The 19,477-nt window shown below is 36.6% G+C and overlaps 1 protein-coding gene across 1 annotated transcript in view; it reads right to left on the bottom strand.

The window, feature by feature from the left end:
* tbc1d5 (TBC1 domain family, member 5) overlaps positions 1 to 19,477 on the bottom strand; it is a 469,693-nt gene that overhangs the window by 112,305 nt on the left and 337,911 nt on the right. Inside the window, exons 16-17 of the mRNA XM_059972347.1 lie at positions 7,641 to 7,783; positions 1,588 to 1,694 (exon numbers count right to left, since the gene is read on the bottom strand). Coding sequence (XP_059828330.1) covers positions 1,588 to 1,694; positions 7,641 to 7,783 — 250 coding nt within the window. The remainder of the gene's footprint in view (positions 1 to 1,587; positions 1,695 to 7,640; positions 7,784 to 19,477) is intronic.

The following is a 19,477-nucleotide window of genomic DNA, read 5'->3' as shown; positions in this document are numbered from 1 at the left end:
AATCCCTGTCCTATCCTGTTAGAAAAATAGTATATCTTTAAATATATTACTTCTTAAAAAATAATTTTCTTCTGCCAGGTTAATTATTACTGAACAATGTACAACATCCAACATCTGAAAACACAAATCCACACTTCTGTCTCTGATGCTACTATCAATTAAGATGAGGCATCCTTAAAAAAAAGGTTTAAAAACATAGAAGTTACAGACCAAGCCTTTTGACCCATAATGTTGTATTCAACTAATTAAATCAATGACTCCTAATTAATGTAATCCCTCTTCCCTGCACATTGGCCATAAATCTCACTTCACTGCATATTCATGTTCCTATCTAGAGTCCCTGAAACGTTCCTATGCTATCTGCCTTTACACCACCCCCAGCAGCGCATTCCAGGCCCCCACTGCTCTGTGTAATAAAAACTTGCCTTGCTCTTCTCCTTTGTACTTTCCCCATCTCAGGCTAATGGGTGGACTTGTTTCTGTTCCTTAAATGCAAACCAAAGTTCCAAAAACAGTAATGTGATAAATAATTTGTTAATCAAAACACCAGGAGAACTTGCCCACTTTTTCTAAAAATGTCAAGGTATATTTTTAGACATCAGAGAAGGTAGCTGGGATCTCAGTTCAAACTGTTAGTACAGTTCAGCAAAGCACTGAAGTATCAGCCAAAAACATCCGTCATGGATCTACAACTCAATCCAATAGTTGTGAGGCAACACTGCTACCACCGAGCCAAGGCTGTCATACTGAAATCACAGAACAGGCTGAACACCAAATTAATGGCCATCTAGTAACATAAAATACCACGGAGAAAGTTTTAAGAGAAAATTGCTGAAAATTACTTATAGTTCTCATGTTAATAAGGCCTGTACAGCTTAGAATATGCACTTAAAGTTCTGCTCAGAAATACATGATTTGCTGAAAATTATACATGAGAAAATATTTTCACTCTTGACAAATAACTGATGACAGTAGGTAATAATCTTCAGTGAACAGACCACAAAGCACAGGCTATTAACCATTCAAAATGGGTGAAAACATCTCCCATTTGAAAAATAAATTTAGCTCATGGGTATAATAAAACAAATATTGACTGCCGTTCTGAGGCTATAATTGATGAGTTATTACCCCTCTGGTTACAGATCTGCCCTCAAATGTACAATAATTCAGAAATTTTTCTTTCTTTTATAGGCCAGCAAATGACCATTGTAAAACAAGCAAACCATAGTGATGATACCACAGCAATATCCTTGTTTTTTCCCTCTAGTAAAACTGTTAGTAGTCAACTTTATCCCTCTTCATTGCTTGTACCACTAACATATGCAATGCATATGTTTATAAAATACACTCATATATATTGCCATTTATTGCTGAGATGCAAGTACAGTAATTTAAATATCATCTGCAATTGAAAATTTTGCATGTTAATTAATTTCAATTTATTTCCCTGATACTAAACATCTCCTTCAGATTACTAATTATTTAAAATTAGGTCTCTATGTATCAAAATCTTAAAACTTCATGAACAATATAATTCTATACACATCTTCTTTATTAGGAACACGTACTTTAAAAATATGTTATTACCTTTGGATCTCTTAAAAAGAGTGCCTTCTGGATCAAAGAATGTATATCTTCTATAGAAGGATAATGGAGGAGCAATCCAAGGCAAGTCTGATAGTTACTTGCAATTACTGAGGAAAATACAAAAAGTATAAGTGTTGTATTTAAATTATTTATGTACATTAACTATACACTTACACAATTTATTGCAAATCTTTGCTAACTATGGTAGACAGAGAAATGATGAAGTAAAAAGAGATGGAGTTAAAGGCTTTTTCCTAACTGACATGTTTGGGCGTCATCATACTCTTCAGAAAAATGACAAAATATGATGCACATGGTGCTATATTTGTAAAATATCTTTGCTTAAATATAATGGCACATTAAACGATATGTAAAGATACATGGGCGTAAATACAAAATCACAGAAAACAATCACTGGTTTTTCTTAGAATAGTGGTGTCTTTCAATATATTTTGTTCAAGTGTTCTGTAAATTATCTGACAATATTTCAGCAGAGGTTGTTAATGTACTATATTAACAGCAGTTTGTTAAAAAAGATAGGAATAAAAACATTCATGACAATGCTCTGCATCTGGCTGCAGTTGCTTACTTTTTGTCATTGCAGACCTTGATATTTAAAAAATATGAGCAAAAAAAGTGATTGAAACAAATAATTATATTCTACTGTGAGAACCACTTCATCATCTTCACTTCCTTTCTGATCCGACAGCTTGTAATTTCATACATCTGGTTTCATTTGTGAAGCACTCGCTTATCGTGCTCACTCTTCCATAATACTTTTGTTCTCTTGTGACCATTTACTGTACTTTTTGTGAAAGTCATTAAAGCCAAAAACACATGGTACATTAATAATGTAAGTTAGTGCTTTCTAAGTGCTAAACTACACAGTACAGCATCTTTACAAAACTTAGATGATTATAGTTTACTTATGATCTTGACATTTTAAAGCAATATTAATAAAATGAATCAGTCAGAATCATGTTTTGATATTTAATCTGCCAAACATCTGTAGTATGTGTAAATATAAATATTACCTAAGGTAATATAATTAAAACCATAAGATATCAATCTTTATTAAAGTCTGCTTTTAATCTTATTCTCTAAGAATATATACACAATAGACAAAAGATATACTGTATTTATAACAAGACATGCAGGAGAGTGAGTTATTTGTATCAGGTTGGAATGATTAGTCACAAGGTGGCAGTCTTCCACATAACAATGTATGTGTTTATAATCTAATTTTTCAAGTGATTTAAATTTTGACTACGTAACATCTTAAATTCATTGATATTAATATGCTCTTAAGTTTATTTCTCATTCTTATATAGTTTTTTTTCCATATCTATAATCATGCATTTGAAATAGGTGGGTCAATGTCAGCTTGGATACAACAAAATTGGCTTAATGACAAAAAAAAGACAAGTCATGATAAATGGCACTTCTCCAGAAAGCAGGACAGTTGACAGCGGTGTCTCCCAAGGGTTAATGCTAAGACCATTTGTTTCAGATTTATATGAATTACTTGGATATTGGAATATTGAGTAAAATTGCTAAATTTGCCTACAATGCCAATCCTAACTGTGTGGCAATCAGTGCAGATAGCAACTGAAACAAGACATAAGTAAGCTAGCTGAATAAATTGAATGTACTGCAGAGAAATGTGAAACTATGCTAAATGGTGTGAAAGAAGCAATATAGATTCATGGGACAGTGTTAAAGGATGTGGAGGTGTTCCTGTGAGTCTTGGGGGTGCACATATGTACATATATGTGAAGGTGTGTACAGAGAAGGTGGCAGAACATATTGAGAGTAAGCAAAACATATGGGATCTTGAGCTTCATAGATGGAGGTAATGATTGGAAAAACAGATAAATTATGCTTTATAAAGCTCCAGTTAGGCTATAACCACACTCAGTAACCATATTCAGTTTTGGTTTCCACACTTAAGAAGGATGTGAACTTATTTGAGCATGTAGAATAGATTTCACCTCATAGACCCAAGGAAGAGGGATGTCTGTTACAGGCTGGAGGTGTGGGGGTTGTTTCCTTTTGCTCAGAGAGCAATTGTGGAGAGATTTTATGGCGATGTACCAGATAAGGTCAGGTAAGCAAAAAACAAAGCTGGTCCCATCAGCTACTGGTAGTAGGATCAGGTGAAGACACAACATTAATGCTTTGGGTAAAAGATCCTTGGGACTATGAGGACCATCAGTGATTTCAAATACAAACTGGAAATGTGCTTGTAGGTAATAAACTAGCAGGCTAAAGGGATAGAATGAGAGGAAGTGTTTGACTGGCTTCTGTACCAAGAGTCTGCATGCAATGTGGGTTAGAGGACTTTTTCTGACCAAGTTTGAAGTTTCAAGACTGCTTAATGTCAATTCCAGCACACAAGTGCAAAGTTTAACAAAATAATTGTTCCTCTGGATCCGATGCAGCACAAAACACCATAAGATGAAGAACACAATAATTTAAAAAGCACAATAAGTAAAAATACGTAAGATAACTTATTTGCATAGATTGATTGAATGACCATAAAGTGATGCTAGACATAGCAGTGTCTGTACATTAGGTGACTCTGACAGGAAAAGATAAAGTAGTGGTGGTGGAGGGCTGGGCTAGTGGGCGGAGATGTCAATCAGCTTTACTGGTTGGAGAGAGGAATTGTTTTTGAGTTTAGTGGTACTGGTGTGGATGCTATGTAGACTCCTCTCGGATGAGAGTGGGACAAACAGTCCATGAGCAGGGTGGCTGGGATCCTTCATGACGTTGCTGCCCTTTTTGCAGCACCCTTCTGAATAAATTACCTTGATGCAGGTAGGCTGGTGCCATGCGGTCTTCCTGACTGCTGCCGTGCAGTTTCTGTACAATGCAATGATGCAGCATGTTAGGCTGCTCTTTACTACTCATCCGTAGGAGGATGTGAATATTGACGTACACAGTCCAGCTCTCTTCAGCCTTCTCAGAAAGTAATGGCATTAGTGAGCTTTTTTAAATTGTGAAGAATGTGTTCTGGGACCATGAAAGTATGTATGAAATGTGCAGTCCCAGGAGTCTGAAGGTGCTTTTAGTTTTCACTACCGCAACACTAACGTAAAGATAACCATAAGGACTCTGTGAAGTTCTATACAATGCTTCCCAATCCTGAAAGTTGGAATGAGAAGATCCTTTGTACACACCTCTCCAACAATAGCAAAAATGAGACCATTATTGAACAATGCATTGAACATTCAGGTTAGCAGGATCACACTCACTCCCAATCAGCAGACCTTAGCTATGTACAATAATACAAAATAAAGAAAACGCTAGTGTACAGCAGTGTCATCTGAACTATGCTAAATAATTGTCAATAATCTCGCAGCACTCTCTCTTACACTTTTTTCCAAATGAAAAAATTCTCATCTCAGTCTGACTCATCAGCCAGGGAAATACCCTATCACAAACTGAAGCTTTATGTTTTCATGAGAAAACCCCTCATTCTTCTTAACCTGAGAGTTGAGTTGACATCAGTGCCTCTTTGAATCCTCCTCACAGCTCACAATTCCACCTAGCTTTGTATTGTTATCAAATATATCAACATTATGTTTGTTTTCTTCATCCAAATCACTGGTGATAATTATCAATAGTCAGTGCAACAAATACTTACTTCTGCAGAGCTTAATTAATCTTTGCCTGGTATCCTGAGAAAGTATTTAAGAAATTAAAGGTAGTTAAATCTGCCCTGTCATTTAAACTGATCATCGCTGATCTGCCCAAGTATCATCTCTTTTCTGTGCCTGACCCAGATCTTATTAAATCCCCACAGTCTCCAAGTTATCTGCAGCAGTGAACTGTAGAAATTCACCACCATCTCGAAATTGCTGTTCCTGCTCATCTTAGTTTTAAATAATTGCTCCTATAATGTTTCTCCAATGACCAGAGAACCCGACATCTACCCTGTTTATGCCTCTTCTCATGTTTCAATAAAATCATCCCCCATTCTTGTAAACTCCAAAGAACACTTAATTCCTTTAGGTGCTCATGATAGGATAGTTCTGCCATCCCAGGAATTAGCATGTTGAAGCTCTTCTGGTTTGTCTACACAGACAGTATATTATTTTTAAATAAGGGGACCAAAACTATGCACCAGACTCCAGTTAAGGCCATGTAGATACCCTGTAAATTGCAACAACACCTCCCTATTTCTAAAATCCAATCCTCTTGCAATAAAAGGCCATTGTGCCATTTGCTGCATCTGTTGCTTTGGCTGTGTTTTCTGAATAAGAACACCTAAACAGAGTCACTGAGTTATAGAGCGTGCAAGCAGACCCATTGAGATAACTCATTCACATGACCAAGTTGCCTATCTGAACTTGTCCCATTTTCCTGCATCTATGTAACATTCCTCCCTGCCTCTATCATTCCTCTGGCAGCTCATTCCACACTCTCACCACCCTTTATTTGAAAAGCTGTTCTTCAAGACCCCTTTAAATTGTTCCCCTCTCACCTTAAATCTTTTTCCTCTGTCCTACCCTGGACCATTCACCTTATGTATGCCCCTCATGATTTTATATACCTCTTTTGGTAACCCTCAGCCTTCTACACTCGTGGGGGGGGGGGGGAGCTCCAAACTATCCAGCATTCCACTAAAATTCAAGACCTCCAGTCTAACTAACACCCAAGTGAATCTTTTCTGCACCCTTCCTACAAGCTTAAGGGTTCTATAGCGAGACCACTAGAATTGCACATCATACTCCATTTGTAGGATCACCATGAGTGAAGAAGGGAAGTGTGTCAATATCTTCACCCATACTTCCATATCTATCTGTTACTTGCATTTTCAGGGAAGTCAGTATATATATCCTCAGGTCTTCTGGTTCTACAACACTCTTTAGGGGCTTGATGCATGCCAAACTTAACTTCCCAAAAGGCAACACTTCATACTTGAAGAAAATGTATAAAAATGAATCTCATACATTAATTTTCTGCAAGAAAACTGAATCTCAGGTAAGTATATGGTACCATATGCACTTAGATAATAAATTTACTTTGGACCCTGAACTTTGAGTGGATCCAGTATCAACCTCTGTTGCACACCATGGTCACAAAACTCCAATCTGAAAAACAATTGTCTGATTCCAGCAGCATGTCAGTTATGTATTAATTGGCTTACTTACCCTGGATCCCATCTGATCCAACTTACTGGACCAGCCTACCATGCAGGACCTTATCAAAGACTTTTTCTGAAGGCCATGGAAACAACATCCAATAAGCTTGCTTTGTCAATTGTCTTGGTGACTACTTCAAAAAACTCAATTCAAATTTGAGTGACACAATTTTCCATGCACAAAACTATGCTGATTATTCCTAATAAATCCTTGCCTTTCCAAGTGCAGGCAGATTTTGTTACCCCAGTAAATTTCCCATCGCTGATGCCAGATTCACTGTAGTTACCTGGCTTTTTCTTGCAACTCTTCCTAAAGAAAAACACATTAGTCACTCTCCAATCTTCCAGTACCTCATTCATGGCAAACTATGAAATAAATCTGAGATATCACCAAAAGGTCTAGATAAAATGGACATGCAGAGGGTATTTCCAAAGGTGGCAGAGTCTAGGACTAAAAAGTGCAGCTTCAGAACAGAAGGACATTCCTTGAAAACAGAGATGAGGAAGAATTTCTTTAGCCAGAGGTTGGTGAATCTGTGGAATTCATTGCCAAAGACAGCTGTGCAGGGTAAATTTTAAATGGAAGTACATAGGCTTTTGATGAACAAGGGTGTCAAAGGTTATAGGGAGGTTAAATAAAGAGAATGGGGTTGAGAGGAAAATAAATCAGGCATGATCAAATACCAGCCACACTTCTTGTTCTTTTTTGATATACTTCCTAAATATTGAGTATCCTTGAAAATTCAGCTTTCAGCATTGGTCATCACATTCATGTCTCTGGAATTGCAATTATACTTATCCAATTCCAACAATGAGATAATACAAAGTATTTCTTAAAATAGTTCACAATTCTTATCATAACATCAGTGCCATGTGAAAGTATTATTGGTATGCATATACTTACAGACATCCCTTATGTATAACATCATTGCTAGAAAAATATAATCAACTAAATCCAGGGTGATACTGTCAGCAAATAATGTATCCCAGATCACCAAGAGATCCTGAAGAGGAAATTCTCGTCCGAACAAGAGTCTGACCCATCGTCTGTAAAAAAGAAATGACATACAACTTTACTAAAGCCACTAATCTATGCAGACCATGCAGAGATGCTTAATCTGTGTAAAGAATGAAGCAAAGGCAATTTTTTTAATGAAAGTTATGAATGTATGTAGTATTTTTTGAGACATTCATCATAAAACTTCTAGCTGTGCTGAAGGCACATGCTAATAATCATAATATTTAATTAATTCTCTAAACTATGGTCCTTTGCTAACTCTTACCAGCATCTGTTCTAAACAAAGTGTCTGAATCTATTAATTGACAAAATGTAATTGCAATGACAAGATAATTTAAGACTGACAAAACTATTCATGCAAATCATTTTCAAAAGTATCTTGAACTAGAGACTTGAGATGATTTGTGTGTTTGAATTTAAAAGTTTATAACATTATAACAGCAATTTATCCTTCATTTCTAAAATGTTTTACTTCTTGTTCAGATACTTGCTAATCACTTTATATTAATAAGATCATAAACTATTCAGAAAATACATGAAGAAAATCCAATAGTGAAGAACTTCAGAAACTAATTGGAAACCAATCATGCTTTACTTGCTGTGTCTCACACATCAGATCACTTGTACTATTTCACAAGTGTTTTTATCTAAAGTAATCTGTCTAATTTGTCAGAATTTGATCAATTCTAATTGTTTCCACTAACTTCACAGAATCCATTCCACAAATTAGTTATTCAATTAAACAAAGATTGCCAGAAATCTGAAATGAAAACAGAAAATTCTGAAAACATTCTACAGGTCAAACAGCATCTGTGAAAAGAGAACTCGGAGCTAAAGTTTCAAATTGAAAACCCTTTATCAGACCTGGGAAAGAGAGAGAGAAATTGGTTTGAAGATGCAAGGTAGAAAATGTTCAGGACAAAGGAATTATCAAAGAAAGTGTGAGGTTAAGGTTGTAAAGGTCCTGCAGTACATAGGTTCATAATGTGACAATATAAACACAGATGTGTTAAATGTTGTAACACACAGGACTTCAGGATATGTCCAGCAAATTAGGCTGCACTATTAAAGTGCAAAAATAGATGAACTATTCATCACTGATTGATGATTTATAGCATGACTGGTCATTTTGATACAGATACAGAAAGTGAAGTGCAATGATGTGGAATTGAGTCCAGAGGGCTGCAATGAAGTTGCACTGGAAAGGATGAAGTTTAATAACTCAGAAGACCTCAGAGATGGAAGTGGGTAGTCTAAAACTAGCCGGTGTAGTTTTAAGGTGAGAGAGAGAGAGAGAGAACATTTCGAGATCACAGGGGTAAGTTTTGTATAGAGAGAGCAGTTGACATCTCGAGCATGCCAGGAATTGGGTGGCCACCGGAGAGATCCTGCTTTTCCTGGCGGATGGACTGTAGGTCAGGCATTCCTGACTTTGCTTATTTTAAATGCCACTAATATTGATTAAAAGGACAAGTGTTTATAAGTGGTTTATTTTTCTTTAGCGTTATGTTTTAAACTACTTTTAGCAGTAAATTCATTAAGTTTAAAAATGTTTAAGATTAATTAAATCACTTTGAGCTATTTTTAAATTTTCTTTAACATTATCAGGAATTCAAGATATGATGCAAGGCTAGATACTGTTTACAACTCACTTTTCCTTGTGGTTTGGCCATTTTAAAGGTCCTGGAGAGTCTGGCTAATTTGTAAGGGGTGGATGTGGGAATGAACATGGGCAGCAGTCAAGATTTTATTATATTTCCCTGTTGAGACAAACAAGGTACCTTGTTTAAATATAGCTAGGAGCAGAATAGTTCCTCTCAGAGAACAGCTTTCTGTTTTTAACTATACATAAGTTCCTTGCCCAAAGAGCATTGTTCATTTTGGTAAAACGACGGTGCTTGTTGTTATTTTGACAGTAAATTATGAGTCAATTTTTTGACACTGATGTCATTAAATAAACAGAGGGTTGGATCATTTAGGTATTTAACTATAACTTGTAAGAGAATTCTACATTTAGGAATCCCATACTGGAAATTAGAAATGCAAGAGTGAAGAGCTCAGTGTTTAAAGATTGTTTTTATTTTGTTTCTAAAAATTACATGATCATTCTGAGCATTGATAGTATTTTTAATTAAAACATGTCATAGTTGTTAACTTGTACTGTTGAATTTCTTGTTTTCTTTCATTCAATGAAATTTGCCAGGAATTTGAGATTGAAACTAATTAGTGTGAAGGTCAGGAAAAGTATGCTGAAATCATCAGTTTTGTGCTTTGCTTACAAACTTCTGCTATGGCTCATCATAAAAAAACATCTGAAGTACTACTTGCAACACATCGGGGCCAATAATTTACCAGTGAGGGAATGTAAAACATACCATTATCTGATGTACCATGTTAAAAATAAACATACACATTTCCTGTCTATTCATCACACTTGATATTTTCCATATGCTCACAGTGGTTATAATTATTCAATAGAAACTAATTTAAACAGTGAATAGGAGCTCCAATTGGAAAATAGCATTTAAGAATGAAAAACAGCAATAGGTTGTCAACGGCTGCCATTTAAACAAATTGAATCAAAAAATATATACTTTAAGAATCTTCTTGCCTATTGCTATGGCCTGTCACATGTTGCAAAGGGCAACAATAGTTTAAAATAGAATATTATAAGGAATTTTCCTTTAGAATGTATACATCTTGAATAGTAATCATTGTTGGGTGATGTTACAATGCCCACAAAATCCTCAACATGGATAATATCCTTTGCAAACACAGGTAGTTTGTTAGCCCTCTTAAATTGGCTATTGAAATTCTATTTATTTAATAAAATCAGAGACAAAAAAATGGCTCTTAATTTACTGCCAATCAAAGCATAACAACTCAAAGCCTTAGCCTATCGGAAAAAAACTAAAAAGGTTCTGCTTCAAATAATTCTAAAACAATCTAAAACATGAACTTCGGAACTTTTAAGGTAGACTATTTTAGAGAGTCTACCTTAACATAAGGATAACTAGTTCAGGAGAGGAAAATGGTTGGCAATGAATGGGGTTAAGCTGCTGTCACTTTCATTGGACAGTTATGTTTCAAGTAAGCTACTGTTGTGGAACATATCAAGTTTTCATATCATAACGGATGGAGTACCACCCAAGGGATAATCCAGGAAATTGCCAGCAATCAATGCAAAAGATAGGGGTATTGTTACTGAGTTGAAATATCCTCAAATAGGAAGAGAGTAATTTAAATTGTAAGCATTATGTGCATGTGTGAAAGTGATACTAACCAATCAAAAGTGAAAATGTTGGTAGAGCAGCAAACACCTTAAGAAGTGATGAAATTAGATACTGTGCTAGAAACAGGAGACATAAACTGAGGAAATTGTTGAACAAAGGTGACACATCCAGTTGCAATCATCACTATATTTTAAAATAACTGTTTTTACCCTCACGTTTTATTCATTACTGAATGAGATTTCTAGTTTGTTACCATAACAATTGTCCTGGCAACTGACAAATTTAGAATTTATTTAAGTTGCTCAGGGAATTTGTTCAATTGTCTGAGTAGTTGTTGAAGCTATCATCTAAACCTTCCTTTGCCTCAAGGCAGATTGAGGAGAAATATTAGTATATATTATTTGAAATTAAAAGTTTCCTTTAAGAACATTATGTTTGTTATTAAAAACAATTGCAACTAATATCATGGGAAATCCTCTAGTTACAGAGTATGTTATAAATATAATACAGTATTATCTGAAGCAGTTGCAAGATGGGAAAGAAGTTCTTTACTGCAGTGTATTTTTCAGCGGAAGCTGAAACTAATAATAATTTCCAACTTTTAAAAATAATGTAAGTCTAATTTATGGCTTTTAGACATTTTTCTATAAGACATTTATAAACAAATGCAAAAATTTTGATCACTGTGCCATCAATGGGCAGGAATGGAAATTCAACTGAATGTCATCAGAGGCCTTGCTATATACCCTGCTGTCTGACACTGGAATTATGAGGACTGAATCCACTCAACCATATCTGGAGCAATCAGGGGTAGAGTTTGGCCAGCAGAATGAAGCAAGTGTGACTAATAAACTAGTAGAAATTGTATGGAATTGGCAAGGAAACACTGATGTAGGTAAGTGCCAAGTTATACATTCTGGTAGGACATGATCCTTGAGTTACAAATTCAGAGATATCTAAATACTTTAATAAGGACAAACAAATCATTGGTTTATTTATGGTGGATTAGAAATTAAACTGTACTGAACTTGTAAATTTGCATTGAACCTCTTTTAGACCACACAAGCAGTACTGTAAATAAATAAATTTTCCATATCATATGAATAGGTTTGAAGTAGATGCAAAAGAAATATATTAAAATGATGCCAGCTATCTCGGGGGGGGGGGGGGGCACTATCTCAATCATGGAAAATTAAGTAGATTTATTTATAAAATAGTCTGTGAAGGAAACTTTCTGGAGGTACAGTACATAAAAAAAGTATTTAAGGTTAAGGAAGGTTTTGATAATGTAAATATGGTATTCTGGAAACTAGATGGGAAAAGATTATTTTGGCTTAGGTTGCATGGAAAAAATAAAAGGATTTAACTGCAAGCTTTATAGTGCTTATTGCATTCCAGCAGCATTGATAGAGAATACACCAGTGTAAAATACTGCAACCTTGGCCCTAATGATTGGCAAGGCAGTATCTTTATCACAGCTCTCTTCACTGCAAGAGAACCCAATCACTCAGCTCTGTGGCATTTATCCATCCTCATCCTGAGTTCCTCTTTCCCAACTTACTTCCAATCCCCTCCATCTTCCTTATGCCCCCACTGCCCCATTTTTTAAAAAATCTCCTTGGTTGCTACATGAGATGACACTCCCTAATATGTAAGTAATTATATCTAGAGATTGATCAACATAAGGAATGTGCTTCCAAAAGGACAAGATAAGCTGAGTAGTTTAGCTCAATAAGACATAAATAAACAGGGGGTTTCAAGATGGCGGCACAGTGAAAAATCTGCTTTGCTGGGCTCTGTACCGCAACAGTGATAATTTTGCATATAAACCTATCTGTTTCAACTTTCTTTAAATGCTCAAGTGTCAGATTTAATGACATGAACATTGATGAGTATTTTTTTTGAGCTGCTTCAACACCATGCCATGGAAAGATACTAAAAAAGGTGGCCAAGATGGGCCGCACAGAACGCTTGCCCGGGGCTGAGGAGCTCGCTGCTGCTAAACGTTGGACCCCGCTTTTCGTCAAGTAATTCAGGAGAACATATCCAAAATGATCGAAGAGAAGCTGGCTCCACTCTCTCTAACACTCTGAAACCACACACTGGAGCTTAAAAATCTTGATACAAGAACGACTGAGGTGGAGGGCCAAGTCTCCGTAGTAGAAACTGTAACTGATCAGGCCCAAAGCCACATCCGGGCACTAGAAAAGCAAGTTCAAAGCCTGTCTGACTATATCAATGATCTTCAGAACAGAGGTAGGAGAAAGAATCGGTCTACCTGAAGGTACAGAAGGCAGCCAACCAGCAAAGGTTTTTTGAGGGCTGGCTGCCCAATTTCCTTGATTTGGAAACCAAGGGTGGGCGCATTAAAGTGGAAAGAGCTCACCGTACGCTGGCGCCAAAACCGGGCCCAGGCCAACGCCCTCGACCTGTCCTCGTGCAGTTCTATAATTTCGGTGACATGTAAAGAGTGACAGAGGCTTCAAGGCACCACGGGACTGATGCCCAGGCTTTAATATACGAGGGATCCAGGCTTATGTTTTTTCAAGATTTTTCAGCAGCCATTATTTGGAAGCACAAGGAATTCGACCAGGTAAAGCGGCAGCTGAGAGAATCCAGAATCCAGTATCTTATGCTATACCCAGCGGCACTGAAAATCACCTACAACAGGACCACCGAGGTATTTGATGCTCCTGGAAAAGCTAAAACTTTTGTGAACATGTTGGGCTAAAGAATGGATACAGTATATTGTGTAGCCCTGGTTATGAACGATAATATGCTCAATGGTCACTTTATTTTACATTTTCATTACTCGATGGCAAGATATCTTATAGGATGGGTAACATGTTTGTTTTGATTAATACAGTTTCATTATTTGTTTAAATTAGCAGTGCTGCTCCAGCCTGAAGGAGTTTAAACATGACGGTAACAAATCGGTGGATTGATAAATTATGCCCTGTTTTCATTTGTGAATAATTTAAATGCCATATTGGCAGTGGGGCACATTAGAAGGTTCAGATATCCCATTTACATGTGGGGTAAGTCCTCTTGTTCAGCGCTGTTGGCGTTTTGTTTTTGTGTGTATTTTTAAAAATTCAGTTATTGCTGCTCAGCTGATCTTAAGTCGGGTATCTTCTCATCCGGAGTCACATGATTGTTATAAAGGGTTATGACCAGTTATATATTAAAATTGTGCACTTGGAACATTAAGAGGAGTCATTCACCAATCAAGAGAAAGAAAATCCTACTAAACCTGAAAAAGGAAAGGGTGGATATAGCCTTATTGCAGGAGGCACATTTAAATGATAAAGAACATCTAAAACTGCAACAGCGTGGATTTGATCAAGTCTATTTTTCACATTTTAATACCAGGAGTGGGGGGTGGCCACTTACCTTATTATGAAGAACTTACCTTTTAATTTATTAGATTGCATAAAAGATAAGTAAGGGAGATTTGTGATTGTTAAGGCTTCAATACATGGAGAGGAATATGGTATTCTCAGTGTTTACTGCCCTCCAGTTCATCCTCTCAAATTCCTAACAGATGCTTTTTCCAAACTTACAAGCTTTTCAATACAAAACATTATTGTAGGTGGGGATTTTAATTGTCTCATGGACCCATTGATGGACAGAGTGCCTAGTGGTCCCCCATTGCTCTCCTCACAATCCAAACAAATCATAGGCTTATGTGGAGACTAGGACTTGTGGATGTGTGGAGGTTATTACATCCGTCAGACAAAGACCACATTTTTGTCTAATCCACAGAAGTGTTACACCAGAACAGACTTTTCTCTAACCCGCAAAATGCTCCTAGATTTAGTTGTATCCTGCACAACTGGAAATACCACTATTTCTGACCATGCAGCAGTATATTTAAATATTAAGCCCACAGATAATTCAGCAGGATCTAGACACTGGAGGCTGAATCCTTTTATTCTAAAAGACAATAAATTTATAGGCTACTTCTGAATTCAAAACTTTCCTATCTATTAATTCCAAATCAGCCAGTAGTCCATCAATGCTCTGGGAAACCGCTAAGGCCTATGTAAGGGGATTAATTATCTCCTACTCTGCTAGTAAGAAGCAACAAGCTGCAGAACAGCAGCGCCTAGTGGAAGCAAGGCTTGTGGCAGCTGAAAAGGATTATATTAATAAGCCTTCTGCAGCCAAGTTACAGAATATCACAGCCCTACGCTGTACACTAAACTCTTTACTTACACAAGCAGCCAAAAGAAAATTGACATTTGTTAAACGACGATTGTTTGAACATGGTGAAAAACCAGGTAGATATTTGGCTTATTTAGCTAGAAAGAAAAATGCCTCTCAGACTATTGCTTCAATTAGGGATGGGACAGGAGCCCTCACTAGTAATTCTAAAATGATTAATATTGTGTTTAAGAATTTTTATTCTAAACTGTATCAATCTGAGCAATGGACAATCTAGGATGGAGTCCTTTTTCAGGAATTTAGATCTCCTAGGCATTTCTTCTGAACAAGTTCCTCCTCAATGCTCCGTTATCTATACATGAGATACAGGAAGCTGTGAGACAGCTCCGAAGTGGGAAGGCCCCTGGTCCTGATGGATTCACTAGTGAGTTTTATAAAGAGCTCACAGGGTTATTATGCTAAACATGTTCAATCATACATTTAATTGTGGTCTCCTCCCACCATCATTGAGAGAAGCTAGCATCTCCCTAATTCTTAAGAAAGGAAAGAGCCCTAAAGATTGTGCCTTTTACAGGCCTATTTCATTGTTTCATTGTTAAATGTTGACTTTAAAATCTAAAACCTTAGCGTTGTGATTAGAAACTGTGTTACCTTTTATCATAAAAGAGGATCAAACGGGTATTGTAAAAGGCCGTAGATCATCTAACAATATCAGAAGATTACTTAACGTGATTCAGGCATGACAGCAACAGGCAGTGGGAGGCTTGATGATTTCCTTAGATGCAGAAAAGGCCTTTGATCGTGTCGAATGGCCGTATCTTTTTTTCACTTTAGAATGATTTGGATTGGGCAATAATTTTATTAAGTGGGTGAAGGTTCTTTATAATAACCCTTTGGCTGCGATTCTCACTAATGATATTAGGTCCGATAATTTTAGTATTAGTGGGGTAGCCGGCAGGGCTGCCTTTTTTAACCACCACTTTTCACACTAGTGATCGAGTATTCAACGAGACCCCAAAATATCTTCTCCAGACATAGGACTAAAGTCACATAAAGTTACATTGTATGGGGGATGATGTTCTAATTTTCTCATCAAACCCTGCTATATCAGTGCACCACCTTATACAATGCATCAATTCATTTAGCGCCTTTTCAGGTTATAAAATCAACATTACCAAATCAGAAGCTATGCCTCTGGGGAATCTGCAGCAGGTACTCAGGGTGCTCTCCCCTTTAAATGGTTGCAGACGATTTTTATTTACTTAGGCATATTTATCACACCTACGTTTGATCAATTGTTCAAAGCTAACTTTACACAGTTATTTGACAAAATCAAACAGGATCTTGAGCGATGGAGCACTCTCCCCATTTCTTGGCTTGGCAGAATATCCTTGCTCAAAATGAACATTCTTCCTCATCTGCTCTACCCAATACGAATGATTCCAGTCATTTTTACCCAACAAATACTTTAAAAAAATAAATGGCTGGTTTGTTTCTTTCATCTGGAACAAAAAAAAACCCTGTTTTAAAATGTCTAAGTTACAGCTTCCCAGTAGTCTAGGGGGTCTGGATTTTCCAGACATCAAAAAAATATCAATTAAGTTCCTTTTTTTATCTTATGTGGTTGACTGGATTTGCAGGGACTCCTCTTCAATTTGGCTATACATTGAAGCTTCACAAGCAAAATGCCTTCTTATTAATTTGCTTTTCCTCAATGAGATGAAACTAGTTAAGGAACATTGTCGCAATCCAGTAACAATTAATACAGTCAGGGCTTGGAGGTCGGTGCGACAAATTGAGGACAACGCAACGAAAATATCACCCTTCGCTCCAATAACCAGCAGACAAGATTTTCAGCTTGGCATAATGGATTCTGGATTTAAACTTTGGATTTCTAAGGGTATTTTCCATCTAGGAGATTTGTTTGATGAAGGAATGATGATGTCTTTTAGTCAAATAGTACAGAAATTTAACATACCCAACAAGGATCTTTCTCGTTTCTTTCAGATAAGAGATTATATATAGAAAAAAAAACATAATTGTTAATTGACTTCTATAGTTCTGACATAGAAAAGAGGGTGCTTCATTCTTAGACTTCATTCTAACGGTGAAGTCTCCGTTAGTATTTTTTACAGCATCCTGAGGGAATGTTCTTGTGGAGAGGCTGAGCAGCTGGGAAGTTGTCTGGGAGGAAGAGCTGGGAGTAGAAATTAAGCTGAAACATGGGAAGACATCTGTGATAATGCAAAGAAGATTTCAGGTTGTAATAGAACTAAAGCATTGCAACTCAAAATTCTGCATAGAGCCCATCTGACTCCAGATCGTCTCTCAAAATTTAAGACAGGGGTTTCTCCAATGTGTTCTAAATGTAAATACTGGAATTTTCACCCAATGTTTTTGGACTTGTCCCAAACTTCAGGCATACTGGAGTGATATTTTGGGTGAAATGGAAAAGATTCACCCAAGATTCTGAAGATTCTTTTCTCTTTGGCTTACCAAGCAGTCGTATTATTAATGCACATCAGAAAAAAACTTTTTAACATCCTGACATTTTGTGTGAGGAAGAACATCTTACTTTGTTGGATATCTGATAAGGCCCCTGGACTTTTCAGTTGGCATAAATTAATCATGGAATACATTCCTTTGGCCTTTTTGACATGTATGGTACACTCAAAAACAAATAGTTTTCATAAAACATGGCAACCTTTTCTGCAGTATATAGATGTAAACTTGTCTGCTATACTAATAAGGGATGTTGTGGTAATGTCTATATTTTGATGGAAGTGTTCTGATACCTGATATCTGTGAGGGGAAGAAATGTAAATGTAAGCCTATCTGGAAATTTAAAGTTTTGTTATGCTGAGCAAAAAAAAAAATTGAAAGAAAGAAAGAGAGGAAGGAAGGAAGGAAGGAAGGAAGGAAGGAAGGAAGGAAACCATTAATTCAAGGGGTTAGGTGAAATTTAGTGACTGCAGATATGTAGACATTTTTGTTCCCTCCTAGCCGGCATAAGCACACTCCATTTTCTGCAGCACCTTGTATGAGTAAAACAAGTAACATTATTGGTGCTGCATCCTGTAGTTTAATTCTATACTGCTCAGTCCTCATCTTCTCTCACCCTCTGGCATACTTTTCTCTGTATGGTATCTGATACTCCAGGCTTTTCGTTTATGATATGTCTTGGTATTTCAAATCTCTGTGTGGTTTCCACATTTTGCTTTTTCTGATACTGTTAATTTTAAGCTTGTTATGCATTAAACATGAATGTAGATAAAAAGGTGGGAATGGGAAATACAAATAAATCAGTGCCTTAAGGAACTGTGAGAAAAAATATAGAGTGCACAAATGCTTTGCATTAATAACTATTGATAGCCTATGCCAACTTTGGGGAGATGGGCCTGTTCACACTCTATTTTGTGGTATAAATATGATCACTCATTTTCTAAAAGCACAATCAAATTAATCATCAATACTTCTCAGTAGCAAAAGGAACAGATTTAAGCCAAACGGTAATTGCATTAAGTGACAAGATTTATGTATTTTACCATCAATTTGCTTAATGAAAGATTTTATTTTGAGATACAGCCTGGTAAGAGGCCCTTACGGTGCAACGAGCCCATGCCATTCTGCTCAATTACACATCATCAATTAATCTACTAACCCGTATGTGTTTGGAATGTAGGTGGAAACTGGAGCACCCGAGGAAACCCAGGATATACATACATGCACACACATATATTTATATCTTCCTGTTGAGTACCAGTAAACAGGACCAAATCCTGCTTATTTTGAAAATTCACAGAACAGTAATAATGACAATTCTGAAATGGTAAGCAGTGTATTTCTTTGGATCACTCTGTGTTGCACAGAGCCCTTGCTGACATCAAAGGCTTCAGAGACAGAAAGGTAATTCACTAATTAACTATAGCTTTTGTTGGGAACCACAACATTTAACTTTGCAGGAGAAAGTGCAAATGTTGTTCTTTCAAGTCCCCGCTAACAAAGTGTGCTGTGAAGGCTGGCTATGCCTAGGTTCTTTCTAATTATTCCAATTATCATGGCACACCATGAAAACTTGATTAATAACACTGAAGATATTGTTGTGGCAATTAGCCATATGGTTATGGGACTTTATTCTGTCACGATTTGGCCATTAGCATCTACTTATGTTTGTCAGATGTACTGCATCCGTGACAAGTTGAAGTTCTGCTCACCTTGTACATCCCATGTGTGCAGAGCTAGAGAACACTTTATTCCTAGGAGCTCCTCGCCTGAGTAAATTTTTCATGTAGCATCCGGTCTTACTGGGGACAAATGTCAAAT

This window comes from Hypanus sabinus, chromosome 6, assembly GCF_030144855.1.
Source record: "Hypanus sabinus isolate sHypSab1 chromosome 6, sHypSab1.hap1, whole genome shotgun sequence".
NCBI classification, from domain to species: domain Eukaryota; kingdom Metazoa; phylum Chordata; class Chondrichthyes; order Myliobatiformes; family Dasyatidae; genus Hypanus; species Hypanus sabinus.
This window is presented reverse-complemented; position numbering and strand designations above follow the sequence as displayed.